We start from the raw sequence: 14,274 nt of genomic DNA, 5'->3' as shown, positions 1-14,274 counted from the left end.
CTGCTCAGCACTGTCATGCATGACCAGATACTCCATACTTGGGGTGTGAATGACTCAGACAAATTCTGTATTGTACTGACAGGTAGATGAATTGCTGGACTTAACAGTCTTTGCCTTAAGGTACTTGGATCTTTCAGTTTTGAAATACTTACACTCTACCACAGTTTGCTTGAGTAGGCGACTTCCGATGCACAGGAGCCGAGTACAAAATGATTAATTAGAAGCACCAGAATAGCACAGGCCTTGGGAATTGTAAGAAGGTAAAAAGCTATCTAAACTCCAACGCAGCCACACAAGCTTATCCTTACTGCATCCTTATTGCAAAGCAAGGTGGGGAGGTTAAAGCCTGCCTAAAAACAAAACACTGGCTTTTGACCCAAGCCTTCCCCAGTGCAAGCAAGGGCTCATAGCATGAAAGCCCAAATGTAATTAGTCTTTATGTGGCTGCATGACAGGAAAGTTTAGGCTAAAACATACAAAGAACCTGTAGTAAATCCAAAAATGTAGATATGCCCTTACACAATATATGAAGATCAGCAGAGATCAGCAGCTATTTTTCAGAATGAATCATTCCAATACCCCCATACTGGTATCATGCAGTGAACTACATTATGCAGGTGGTTATTCCTGTGTAGCATCTAGTGGTGAGCACTGCTGACACAGGATACTGGGTAGAGTCATTTCTATTAAAATATACTTCTGTCCCTAAAACAGGGCTGAAATGAAGGCAAAACAAATGGGAATTACTTTGTTCCTATCAGACAATTAGGACATTTGGGGTGAAAATATTTTCTTTGAACTGACTATTTCAAAGCTGTTGCTTTTCAGTATATATTAAGGAAGTGGAAACCCTGCAAAATTACTGATAAACTAATCAAATTCCATCGAGAGTTTACTCACTCTCCAGCTGAGGTCCCATTTCATGACAACATTCCTATGGAGGTCAGCAGCTGGCACTTCCTTAAAGGTAAGGACAAGCTTAAACTGTGTGGCACATGCTGTTCTGAAAAAGGCAAACTTCACATTTAAAAAACTAAGATTCAAGCACCAAGTTGCAAAATGATTTGTCAAGCATCCCCTCTTGCATTCTGCTGTAATTTAAGAAAAGAAATGATGGGGCAAAAGTTGATTAGCACATAAAAAGGAGGAAACACCTTCCTGTTAAAAAAGTAACCCTCTTCAGCATTATATATTTGTCACAGTGTGGTTCTTATGGAACTTTCATAAAGAACAAAATCCTTGATAGCTTTGCAATCAGCTAGGTCTTTCCTCAAAACATGCACAATCATAGTTGACCTAGTTTATTAATTGCAGTAGCGGTGCCTAGATGCCATGACAGTGGGCATAACATAGAAGCATAAGTACTCAATGAAAGCTGTTATAGAAAAATCACCATCATAAATACAACTCAATAACACTTTATTTTAACCACAGTCACTGGTACATAATTGGAAAATTACTGGTAAAAGATGCAGGAGAGCAGGTCTAAGGTTAACGGGCACACAATTTTTGCTGAAAATGACAATAAATCAAAATTTAGATTCTACCTTTCTACAAACATTATCCATCATTTTTAAAGCCTCACAATTAAAGTAATTTAAGTTAAAGCTGGATTTTTGCTCAGGATTTCTTTAAAGTCTGACACCGTAAAGGATGCAGGCAGAGTGGCAGCAACGCAGGAACAGGAATTGCACGGGGTAAAGTGCAGCTGAGAGCATGCCAGAGATCATTAAAATGCTACGTAGAGAACTTCTCTTAATGACTGGGTTATGTCCAGAGTATCTTTGCCTGAACCAGCATCTAAATAAAGCCTTGTGGCTACCCAACTGATAAAACCAGGGGTAGGCAACGCTTTTTGGCCAGAGTGCTGAAAAAAAAAACACGTCTACCTTAGAAGGTGCCAGAGTGCCACATGTCGGAGCCCGGAGCAGCTGTTTACAGCCTCCCGGCTGTAGCCGGCCCACAGAGCCCAGTCTGCTTGCAGCAGGGCTTGCAGCCTCCCAGCCGGCTGTTGGGAGCAGCCTGGGCTCCGTGGCTGGCAGCAGCTGCTTACAGCCCTGGCTGGCAGTGGTGTGCTGAGCAAAACGGCCTTGCATGCCATGCTCGGCACGTGTGCCAGGGGCTGCTGAGCCCTGGATTAAATCGTCACAACAATAAGTGCTCAGACCCATTCAATCTGAGCTGGCTTTGAAACAGTTCATTACTTGGGTAGGAAAAACATATGTTAATATTCCTCCTTAATTAGGCTTTATTTTTTTGAGCAATTTCTTAGTGTTTACTTTGCTGAAAGGACCTTTTGTACTGGCACACAACAATGCTTTTTAAGCAGTCACATGAAATTACATGTGGATGGACACCGCCACCTCCTCCCCGCTACGTGCAATGTAACCTCTTGTTTATATGAACTACCTGAAGATATAAAACAATAGGGACCAGCCAGATGTTCAAGTTCCAGTCATAATCTTAGTTATAACTATTCATTGCTTTACTTTACATAGTGCTTCTAGAGAAAGTATTAGAAGATTGCACTAGACTCATTTTAGTTGGAAGCTCTGAAGTTTAAGGCAAATTCTACTGTAAGTTTTGCTATTTATTTCCATGGGTGTACAGTTGTTTTAACCATCACTGTTATACCCTGTAATTTCTTCAGTATTCTATTTTTATTTAATCCACAATACTAATGCAAACATGTTACTTCAAGTCTTCCCTTTATTACTCTTCACATCCTACAGAACAATACACTCAAGACATGACACTGGCTGTACAAAATCCAAACACAATTTGGGATCAATTGAATTCAGTTTCTAGTTAAAAGACACCTTGTCTAGGTATCCACGTGTTGCCACAGAGTTACTGAAGGCATCCTTTTCTGGTTTTACAGCATCTATATCACAGACAGTCCTGCAATTCCCTAGACAGCATCTTCTGGAGTAAACACCAGACTACTCAATGTGAAGAGGAAGTTGCGGGAGTGCTTTTTTATGACTTGCAGAGCATGCATGTTCACGTCTTGACAAAAAGAAAACTACCAATTCCCTTCGTCATGTCACTGACACACATTTCTCCAGTAAATCCTGGATCATTTGTATCCAGGTGGTTTACAACCCACTTATTTCACGGTGGGTTACCAATTTAGGATGAGCTGCCCAGTTAACAGCTACGGCTTTTATTGTTTCAAAAGCTGCTGCTTCTCCACTCAGCTGCAACTCACGAACGATCCCATGCAAGTGACTGGAGAAGCAGCACCCTCTGACATCAGAATCTCAGTAAACAGCTGGAGCACCTCAGAGATCCTCAGAGAGGTTTTCTGGAAGAATCCTTTCATTTGGCAACTATAGATATAAGTTTCTGGATAGTCTTAAAAAACATTTTTGTATATGGATGTATTTGTTTTAAAGATCAATGTTTTTTAAGCTGAAGCTTCCTTTTTAGCAAATCCCTTACAGTGCATTACTACTTCTAATGCTAATGTCTTGAAAAAGAATCCAGTGAACATGTGAATAATCTTTAAGGACATATGTTTTAGCAGCAGATGTGATTTAAGAATTAGTAGTGGAACATGTTGGTGTACAATTTATCTTAATATTAGATGTATAAATTTTTAAGGGTTTCTTTAACCCTTCAATAAATTTACAGTAAAACTGATCTTCTGGAGCTTTAATCCCATCTATATCACAGTAAATGTGACAGTGAAGCTAATGTTAGATGTAAACAGGGATCCTAATTTTCCATTCACCATGGAATCCATGTTTTTCCCATAACCTACTGGAAACATGGTGACATTTTCTAGTTCACTATTAATAAAAGTTAATATAACACCAGTGCCATCTATTGGTAGGAGGTCATACTACCAACCATTTGATCCAACTGTGGCTTAAACAGTGTTACTGACTGTTATTTATGATGGCGATTTTTCTGCAACAGCTTTCACCGAGTACTCATGCTTCTATGTTATGCCCACTGTCATGGCATCTAGGCACCACTACTGCAATTATAAATAGATTCATAGAGATTAGGGCTGGAAGGGACCTTGGAAGATCAAGTCCAGCCCCCCGCCTGAAGGGCAGGAAGTCAGCTGGGGTCATAGGATCCCAGCAAGATAAGCATCCTATTTTTTCTTGAAGGTGTTCAATGTAGGTGCTTGAACCACCTCCAATGGCAGGCTATTCCAGACCTTGGGGGCTTGGACAGTAAAGAAATTCTTCCTTATGTCCAGCCTGAAACCGTCTTGCAGTAGTTTAGGACCGTTCGACCTCGTCATCCCTTGGGGCGCTCTGGTGAACAAACGTTCCCCCAGATACTGATGGTCACCCCTGATAAACTTGTAGGTAGCCATCAGATCACCCCTGAGCCTGCGCTTTTCCAGGCTAAAAAGCCCCATAGCGCTCAGACTCGTCGTAACATCTGTTTTCCTGACCTCTGATCACGTACATGGCTCTTCTCTGGACTCTCTCAAGCTTCTCCACATCCTTTTTGAATTGCAGTGCCCAAAACTGGATGCAGTACCCCAGCTGCGGCCTCACCAAGGCCGAGTACAAGGGGAGAATGATGTCCCGGGATTTGCTTGAGAAGCATCTATGGATAAACTGGAGCAATAATGATGGTGCAATTTTTGAGGAAAGAACTAGCTGGATGCAAGACTATCCAGGATGTTATGTTCTTTATGTAACTTCCATAAGAACCATACTGGCAGGTAGGTAAGAAAAGGGCAATACTGTTTACAAACATGATATCTAAATATTCTCTCTCCATTATAGATTAAAATATCAAACACAAGATCAAGTATCTTTAATAAAATGAAAATCTGATATTTTAAGGAACAGGCAAACCAGCTTCAAAAAGAATACTGCAACGGCATAAAATTCTATACTGAAATGCCTTCTACAATGCTGAATATACTCTCCAAATCTCAGTCAAAATAACTGAATCAATCACAACGATCATATTTCATGTTTCACTCTACAAATCACACTACCACTCAAGTGTGGAACCAGGTCTTGGATCTGAACAATAGTCTACTGATCAGGTGGTCTTTTAGGTCTTTTTCTTATATTACAATGTCTTGGCAGTATTTAAAAGCTAAACATAATGTTTTTACAATAATAGTTCACAGCTTCACAGTTTTTAATATTTTTTTAAAAGCTTCCGAGCAATTGAAACTGCACACTAGCTACAAGCTTGAAGCTCATGCAGTGCTGCCTAATTTTGCTATACCAAAACTGTGATATAGATAGGATTAAAGCTCCAGAAGATCAGTTTTGTGTCGTTCTCATGACTAAAAGGAAACAGGATACAATCTGTCACAGAGGAAGTGACTTTACTGCATACAATTGTTCCTACAACAAAGTTAACATGTGGAGGAAGCAGTCATTTACACCAAAAAAAACTGTCCTGAGGGTATGAGTTTGTTTGTTTTAGGAAAAAAAAAATATCTAAAAAGTTGAAAAGACTGGGTAGTTTTCAAGAAAACATGTTCTGGTACAGGCCGTAAGCAAACCAGGCATGATAAACCAACCATGACACGGTCCATAAATTCTGATCTTGGGTGATCTAAAGGTCTTCTCTAGTCAGTCCAGCTGTAAATAGGTACCTGCTCATTTGGGCTCGAGAGACAAAAGGTGTCTAAGTATGATGCCAGCCACATGACTCCATTGTGTGCCACTGGCTACAAGAACCACAGTGTCTTAGCCATGCTAGTCCAAGGGATTGCTAGAATCAGCTTGAGCATTGACCTTTATCGTGATGAAAGCGCACACTATGTAAACTCCACAGAAAAATTACTTATGTAGACATAATAGCATCAAAAGAGGACACAAGCCTTTTTAGCTAGGTGGTTAGTTACTTTGATGCAATATATGTTTATACAAGGTAGGAAGAGAAGAAATCAAAAGAAAAATATCCCATAATGCAAATGAGATTTAATGTGTGACCCTACATAGCTCCAAACAGACTGTTCTCCAAGAGATAAGACCCTCTGGCAAATATGGCCTAAACAAGACTGAAGGATGCATGTGCCTCAGGCCCCTCCCTCTGCTGTGTACAAGAAGAGACACAGCTATAGCTCTACCTCTGAATTTTAAGCGATAATATGCATTAGTAATACAAGTAGTAGTATTTCATACAGAATTTTTATCAGCCTTTCATCAGAAGTGGGTTTTTAGAAAACAGATGACTAAAGTGAATTGAGATTCTGAGAGGGCATCTGATCAACCAAAGGCAGGAAGATGATGTTGTTTGGCAGTCGTTGATCCTTCCAGATCACGGTGTATGTGTGAGACGTCACCCAGACCTTCAATGCATAGGCCTTGGCAGGAGTTTTGGAGGAGCGGAGGCTACCCAGTACGGCTGTGCAACGCTTAGGGTGCCGATTCGATTCGGAGGAGATTCAGCCAAATCTCTGAATCCGAATCGAATTGGGAGACCAATGAAAAGGTCTGAATCAATTCAGAAAAAGATTCGGAAATTCGGGCACTCCCCATTTGCCACTACAGGGAGCTGGACCCGGGCTCTGTGCCGTAAGTAGGGGGCAGGGAGGGGGGGTGGAAGAGGAGGGAAGAAACCATGGGGGGACCCCCACCAGGCCCCATCCCCTGCCTGCTCCCCCAGCCCTCCTGAGTGTCCCCCCCCCCACCCCGGCCCACTCTCCTAGCCCCATCAATGGCTGCCCTGCCTGGCCCCCGCATCTCTTTAAAAAAAAACACCCCACACTCACCAGCTGCAGCAGCAGCTGTCAGGGGTTCTGGGGGCTCATAGCAGAGCCCCTCATGCAGTGTAGGGCAGTGGGGATGATAACCCCCCACCTGGCAGGAGCCAGTGAGCGCAGGGCTTTTTAAAAAAAAAGAGCTGGGACACTGGGGCTAGGAGAGAAGACAGGGGATGGGGCCTGTTTGATTCAGAGATGGGGCCAAAGCAGATTCGGCCAAACCGATTTGGAACAGTGATTTGAATCACTGAATTGAATCACTGTCCTCTGAACTGGCCAAATCCAAATCCAAAGTAAATACTGGCCACTTCGCACAGGCCTACTGCCCAGATCTTCCATGCCCCCTTTTGGCCACTGAGACAGCATCCAAAAGCCACGCTGAGTCCAGATGTTTGGTGCCTCCATGGCGGTATTTGTATAAGCGGCCGGGAATTCAAGCCGGGCCTCCTGTGTGGCAGACAGGGATTCTACCGCTGAACCACAGAGGACTCCAAGAAGATGACATTTGTGGAAAAAAAGTAAAAGGTATTATCAAAGATGGAATCAGTAGCAGAAAATAGAAACTATATATATATATATATATATATATATATATAAATATAGAAACACGGTAAAAAAGATATACAAAGAAACCAGCCAGGGTTAGGTCTTGAATACACGGACAAAAAGACGAAACATGCAGCGGAAAGAAGCAACAGTAGGATGATTTATATGATGTTGTGTAAGGGGGAAATTAGCAGACAAACAAAAGAGAGATTAGTTTGAATAAAAGACAAAACAAAACATTAAAATTACTTTTTAATAGAAATTCCAAGTGACTTTAGACCATAAATTGGGCAGCACCTCAGAATCCAATACTAGATACAAAGTACCGTCAACGTCTGGGCTTAATTGTGATAAAGTTTTATAACCCAATTTGCAATTTGAACTCTACATTACCAATATTAACAGCAGGTATGTGTGTATGCTTGAATACTTGCCCAGCATAAAGCACATTTTTAAAAGACAGGAATCTCTGAGAAGGAAATGTTTTTCATTAATTGAGGAAGCCGGTCACATATTTAAATACACAGGGCACATTAAGATGACTTAAACATGCTTTCTGGTAGGCAGACACACATGTAAGACAAATGCAAGACAACTAGATTTTCAGCATGCAAAATTAATAAACAGAGTACTTGGACTCAGTTTCACCAATGAAATCAAGTAATCTAATAAAGAAAAAAAAGAATAGTTATCTTGTCATAGAATAACAAAAGTAGGGACAGTTTGAATGCCTAACAGCTTAAATACTGCAAAATTGGGGGGTTTTGGGGCGGGGGTGGGGTTATATTCACAAGCAGAACGTCATGCAGCAAAGAGTTAACACATCTATCTTTTAAAACTCGAGAGTGGGAAAAGCAGCAAGAACGCTGCCATGATAGATGTACAGGGTTGAGATGCACCATGGTTTTTTGTGTTCTAACAAATATTTCTCTAGGTATGACTTGACAAAGCTGACAGACCAAAAAAAAAAAAAGCTTACGTTTTAAAATCAAAAGAAACTGAGAAAACTTACAGAACATGATGTAAATAAGTCAAAACTTTGTTAAATAGGATCATACACTGAAGTGATGAGCATTAGAAAAATTCATGTCTTTTGCACTTGTTTTACCTGCTGGAAGAATTCATCCATAAAATGGTCTTTTTCAACAACAATAGTTGATTCTCCATCTTCTCCATTTTTTTTACGCTGTAAAACCAAAACAAGTTACTCAATGTTAAACAAGTCTGTAAAACAAAGCACAGATCTATGTTCTGAAATAGAAAAGTAAGTAACAAATTGCTTTTAGACGCATTTAGCATCAGGCACAGTAAAGTTATGCCTGACAGAAAGCAACAATTTGGTCCTCTTACTCTTTCCTTTTTTTCTACTTTCTTCCCTTCCTATTTTCACCACCCCATTCTGCCCTCCCCCATTGTGGTTTACCTCTTCCTTCCCGTCTCCCTGCCCCTTCCTCTGGTCTACTTTTTTTTTTTTTTTTTTACTCCTCTTTACAAGACCCAACTTCCTTCATGTTTCTAAACCCTCACCGTAAGAACCAATACATACTAAAACAATCCAGTAAAAATTCTGCACTACTGATTTTCTGTATAAACAAGAAGTTTTTCCTACTAAAATTAAGACTTAATGGCAAGACGTAATGAAATAACTTTTCTTGCAATACAAATAATGGGAAAATAGTCATGTCAAAAACTTCCTATGTAAGAGGCAAGTATTTCTTTTACTGTACCTACTACATAGTTAGTCTAGCTTTTCAACGCAAGACTTTCTTCCTCAGGTCTCTGATCACAGGAACCAGACACAGGATGGTCCACTAAAAAACAGCACCCTAAGAAATCCTTGCTTCTCATATGATTTCTGGACCATCGCCGCTACAACACCGCTCTTACACTATAAAACTTCTTGTGCTGTCATACAAGGATTAGAATTCCATAATTTTCCCCCAGCAACCCATAAATTTTGAACTGCTTAAAAAACTGTTATTGGCTCAAATATCATACACTTATTTGATTTAATTTGCCTAGTAACACCTGGCAAATAAGTTAAATAGTCAACGGCAAAATGTTATTACAGCCCTGGTTGCAAACACTTACATACATGCTTCATGTTACTGATTTCAATGGGATTATCTATAACAGTAGTGAAAATGTTGTTCCTGATCCTGCAAACACCTATGCATATGCTTTATCATTTAACTTCTTAAAACACTCAACGTCAAAATACACAATGGCTCCATAAATGCTATATTTGAATACCACCAAAGAGATGACAGTTAAGAGAAACTTGAGCGGGGGGTGGCGCAAATCAGGAGGCGTGAAGTTTGTTCAGGAAGAGTCCTAAAGCTAATTATAAAATATGGAAAAATTTGGCAAGGATGTTTCCAAAATCCCCATTTTTTAAAAAGCAACAAACGGGGTAAAGCTATTAAAAATAGGAAAAAAATCACATTATGCTCTGCAAGAGAAAGTGATCTGACAATGTAACTGGTTTCCTCCACACTGGTACTGTGCATTTACCGTATTTTCTTACATATAATACACATTCCCCTCTCCCCACCGTGCGAAGTCAGCCCTCCCAACCCTCAGTTGGGATGTGTGTTTTATGCAGGGAAGCAGTTTTCTTTGCTGGAAGGGGAGCACTCCTGGAAACACCGTGCATGCTGCACACCCTGAAGCTGTTCAGAAGGCTGCCACGTGCGTCTGCCCAGACAACTGAAGCGGGGAAGGGAGTAGAGACCTGTGTTAACCCATTCACTGTAGCTCCTGGCTGAGCTCTGTAGCCAGGCCCAAGGACACAAGTGAGCTGCTTGAAGTATTTTCATGAGGCTCATGGAAACAACACATTTATTTACAGGAGCTTGTATAAAGAACTACTGTACATATACCAAAGAACTAAGAGCCTTGCTACTGGCCTTTGAAAGGGTCTGGAGCCTAACTTTGTCTGATGCAAAGTCTTACTGCAAACATAAGTGTCCAGGACGCGTGGTATCACAGGTGACAAGATCTACCACACCAGGAAGTTCCTGATGCCACACGACCTGGACACTCCATGTTTTCAGGAGGACTTACCCTGAGTCTCCAGGGGTGCATCTACCCATTGCCCTATGGCAACATGGCAATGTAAAACACACTACAGCGAGGTAGCAATCACATGCGTCTACATATAATCACCAGCTACATCACTGTAGCACCATGCTCCCTGGGTACTGCAGGGCACCACGATGACATAGCAGTGAAATTTATCCGTGTGCTACACGCGTGGCACAGCAACCGTCTGTACTGCGCCGTGCTTCAGTACTGCCAAAAGAAACTAAAGCCCCCCCACCGGGAAGAGGCCAGAGCAGCCCCTAGCCGTAAGCCCACAGCAGGCAGGCCACCCTCACCCTGTGCACAAATCCAGGGGGGCACATGCCCCCCATGCCTCCCCCAGGGGTGTGCACAGCAGCAGGGACCCGCCCCCTTCCCACTCCCAGGATGCTCCATCCCACATCCTGCCATAGCTGGGCAGCGCCTGCCCCTGCCCCTCTCCCTCCCTCACTGTGGGGGCCTTGATCTGCGCCCCTGCCCATGCCCCTTCCCTCCCACAGACTTATCAGACGGATGCTGCTCTCCAAGCTGTCGGGCTGCATTCCTGGCCGCGTGCACACTATGGCTGTATTCAGCATTTACTGGCGACATTATTGACTACACTGGCCAAAAAAAGCCAATTGCCAATAATGTCAATTTTCCTTTTATCACTGCTGATCTGATATGGACCAATATATTGATGTACCTGTACCGATGAAATAAAAATAAAAATATTTTACCAATTTCCAGATAGAAGGCACCAAAAATGAGGCTACTGCCAGCCAAGGCTCTCTGACTAAAAGTACCAGAGTAAATTCAACAAAAATGTACCAACAAGCATCTTACTACTTTTAGCTCTTGGATATTTTCCTTCAAAGCTGACATCTTGCACTGATTCACTGTGCTCATCTCAGATTAAGTGCACAACAGTACTTTACACGAGAGTTATAGAACAATGCCCAATGAATCCCACACCGACTACTGTTAAAAAGTCTCTTCTGCTCTTCTATCTCGGTCCTTAAGTCAAGTCCCTCCTCCAAAGACAACCATCAGAATTTCCAACTGGTATAATACTTATCCCAGCAGTTACTGTTATTCAGACAACCTGTGATTATATCCTGGTTTGGATCTGTATACTTAAAAGGTTTCCAGTGAGACTTCTGCCTCTTCTCTATCTGTGCTAGGGCAACACTACCTGGGGCAAACCAGAGAAGTCTTACAGCAAAACACTTGGGCTCAAAAGACTAGACACAAATCAACACCAATTTCACACAGAACTAGTCTCACCAACACACTCCTCCAACTCAACCAGTCAACCAGCCTTGCTTGGCTGCATTTGCAGTGGCCATCAGGAGTGCTCTAGCACCCCACAACCCTCCGCCTCCAGCTACTATTATGGGCCAACTGCAGGGGTCTGGCTGCCTTTCCGGTTTCAAAAGTGAATGTCGGTGCACTTTATTACTGGTCCAATCTAGGCAGTTTAGAGAAACCTGCAAAGATTGAATCGATTCAGCCTGGGGCTTTTTGACTGTCTGCACTTAGCCAGTATGAATAACTGTTAGTGCATGTTGCTCTTTGCCTTCAATTGTTAAAAATGACTTTTCAACTTGAAGTTTACACATCGAAGTATTGTTCTCCCTACAGTTTGAACCTTTCCCTAGTATATACACTGATCTTTTATTAGAAGGATAGAAAAACAGTAAATTGATGTCATACACAATTACTTTTATTTGTACATGGCAAAAAAAATCTTCAAGCGTTATTAGTGATAATAGTATTATGCGTTATGTATGTGGAACGTCAAGGCTTGAAAAACGCTTGGGCTGAGTCAAACAGTGCTGTAGAGCAAAAAGTCAAATCCTGGAGAATAAAAGCTGAATCACAATGGAAGAGGAGACAAAGACAGTACTCACAAAGGCACATGACCAGCTTCAAAACAGTCACATCTTCACACCTTACTACACAGAAAGGAAGGAGAAAATTCTATTGTTCAATAGAGAAGAATGAATGTATGATGATTTTCTACAGATCTCTAAATAGCACTGCAAAAAGGAACTAGAAGAAAACACTAACTCCTCCAACAGAAATACAAAAAAAAGGTTACAATTTGATTTACCTAATCTTTACTTAATATTTAAAGCCTTGAATGACTGATCTACACAAACACATTTGAAAAAAAAAAAAATCAACAAATAAATCCATGTCACCATTATTTACAGTACTATTTTTTCCTTTTTCTTGTTCATTTTCTACAAAATAAACAATAATTTTCAAGTTCAATCATCTGAATGGAACCATCTGCAAATAGCACTTCTCTCTTCAAAAGACTGGTGTATTAATATAGCTCCTGAGAGCTTTTAGCTGGGCAGTCATGGAGACTGATGTCCTCTGCCTATTTATTTTCTATCCACTGCTTCTCTAAAAATACTCATCTTACTCTTCTAGGAACCATGTTTACCACCCTTTATTTTAAAGCCTTCAACATTAGCATCACACCCATGGTTTCAAGTCTGCTCAAACTAATGTAAGTTATACATACTTTGTAATATAATTTTATCTAATTCCCTGCATCCAAACTAGGCATAAAGAAACTGACTTTCACAGACAGTTTGACTTGTCCTTCTGAAATTGCTTTACCTCAGCCAGATTGTTGAATTGCAAAAAATAAAGCAGTCACATTTGTGGAAACTGGACTGTTATGATAGATGTAGGCACACTGGAGAATCAGTCAATCCAAAGGGCAAAAGCACAGAAATATTTTCCATTCTTAACTGGTCACTTTACTAAACTTTGCTACTTTGTTAAATTCCCATATTTCTTCAATGTATGTAGTAAATTAATATAAATAACACAGTCTTTTGAAGCATTAGAGAATTGATTTTAAAGGTTTCTTTTTTAAATCATGTAATTAATTTGGAGGTATATTTATGCTTGCAGAGATTATTGCATAAACATCAAAGAAGCTAGGGTTGTGGGAGAAACGCACGAACTCAAACCTGGCAAAAACCTTTCTGTTGGGAATATTTGACCTGATGAGGGGTACTTTGTACCCGAGAGCTTCTCTCTCTCTCTTGCTGTCATATAGTTGGCCCAATAAAAGTAGAGGTGCACCGATACATCAGTCCATATTGGATCAGCACTGATAAAAGGAAAATTAACATTACTGGCTATCCACTTTTTTTGGGTAGTATAGCCGATAATGTACCGATAAATATAATATGCCTTCCAACTGGGGCCCCTGGATAACACGTGCATGCACGTAGCCACAGCATGCACGCAGCCAGGAATGCAGGGCAGGAAGGGGCAGATCGAGGCCCCCATAGTCAGGGAGCGAGTGCGGCAGGGCTGGGGCAGGGGAGTGAATGGGATCCCGGAGTCAGGATAAGAAGTAGGACAGTCGCAGACATCCCATCATGTCCCTTGCCTGCCAGTGGCAGTGGCAAGCTGTGCCTCCCGCTGCTGGATGGGCAGGGGATGTGATGCGGCCAGCACGTGGCTCCCGGGGCAAAGGCAGCAGAGCGAGGAGTCCCGAGGCCACAGCAGGTCGCCTGCCTTCACCCTCACTCTGCTTGCCTCCACTCCAGTTAAAAGTGTCCTAGCACTTAAAAATGATGGCGGCAGCGCTTGAACTAAAGCTGATTTAAAGCTTTAGTTCAAGCACCTCCACGGGAATTTTTAAGTGCCAAAATTACTCGCACATTTTAAGTGCCAAAATTACCCACACAAGTGCCACCTTGGACAAGCCACCTGCAGCTCCGTCCTACTCCCCACCCCAGCCCCAGGATCCCATTCAGCACCCTGCCCCGCTCCCTGCTGTCACAACCCAAGGGTGTGATTTCTGTTTGTGTGTGCGCTTTGGCACCACTGAATTATTTTCCCACCAAATTGTAGCTTTCTTTGCAGCGTGCATTTCTTCTTTGCAGCTAAGAAATGCTCGTTGCAAAGAGTTCCCGCCATTCGTA

At 41.7% G+C, this 14,274-nt stretch overlaps 1 protein-coding gene across 2 annotated transcripts in view; it reads right to left on the bottom strand.

Moving 5' to 3' along the window:
- Positions 1–14,274, bottom strand: part of STX2 (syntaxin 2) — a 46,640-nt gene that overhangs the window by 26,698 nt on the left and 5,668 nt on the right. For both annotated transcript variants that reach the window (XM_025195711.1, XM_025195716.1), the window contains exon 2: positions 8,358–8,435. In XM_025195711.1, coding sequence (XP_025051496.1) covers positions 8,358–8,435 — 78 coding nt within the window. The remainder of the gene's footprint in view (positions 1–8,357; positions 8,436–14,274) is intronic.

The sequence above is a fragment of the Alligator sinensis genome, unplaced genomic scaffold (genome assembly GCF_000455745.1).
Source record: "Alligator sinensis unplaced genomic scaffold, ASM45574v1 scaffold628_1, whole genome shotgun sequence".
Taxonomy (NCBI): domain Eukaryota; kingdom Metazoa; phylum Chordata; order Crocodylia; family Alligatoridae; genus Alligator; species Alligator sinensis.
The sequence above is the reverse complement of the archived record's forward strand: the minus strand, read 5'-3'. Positions and strand labels throughout refer to the sequence as shown.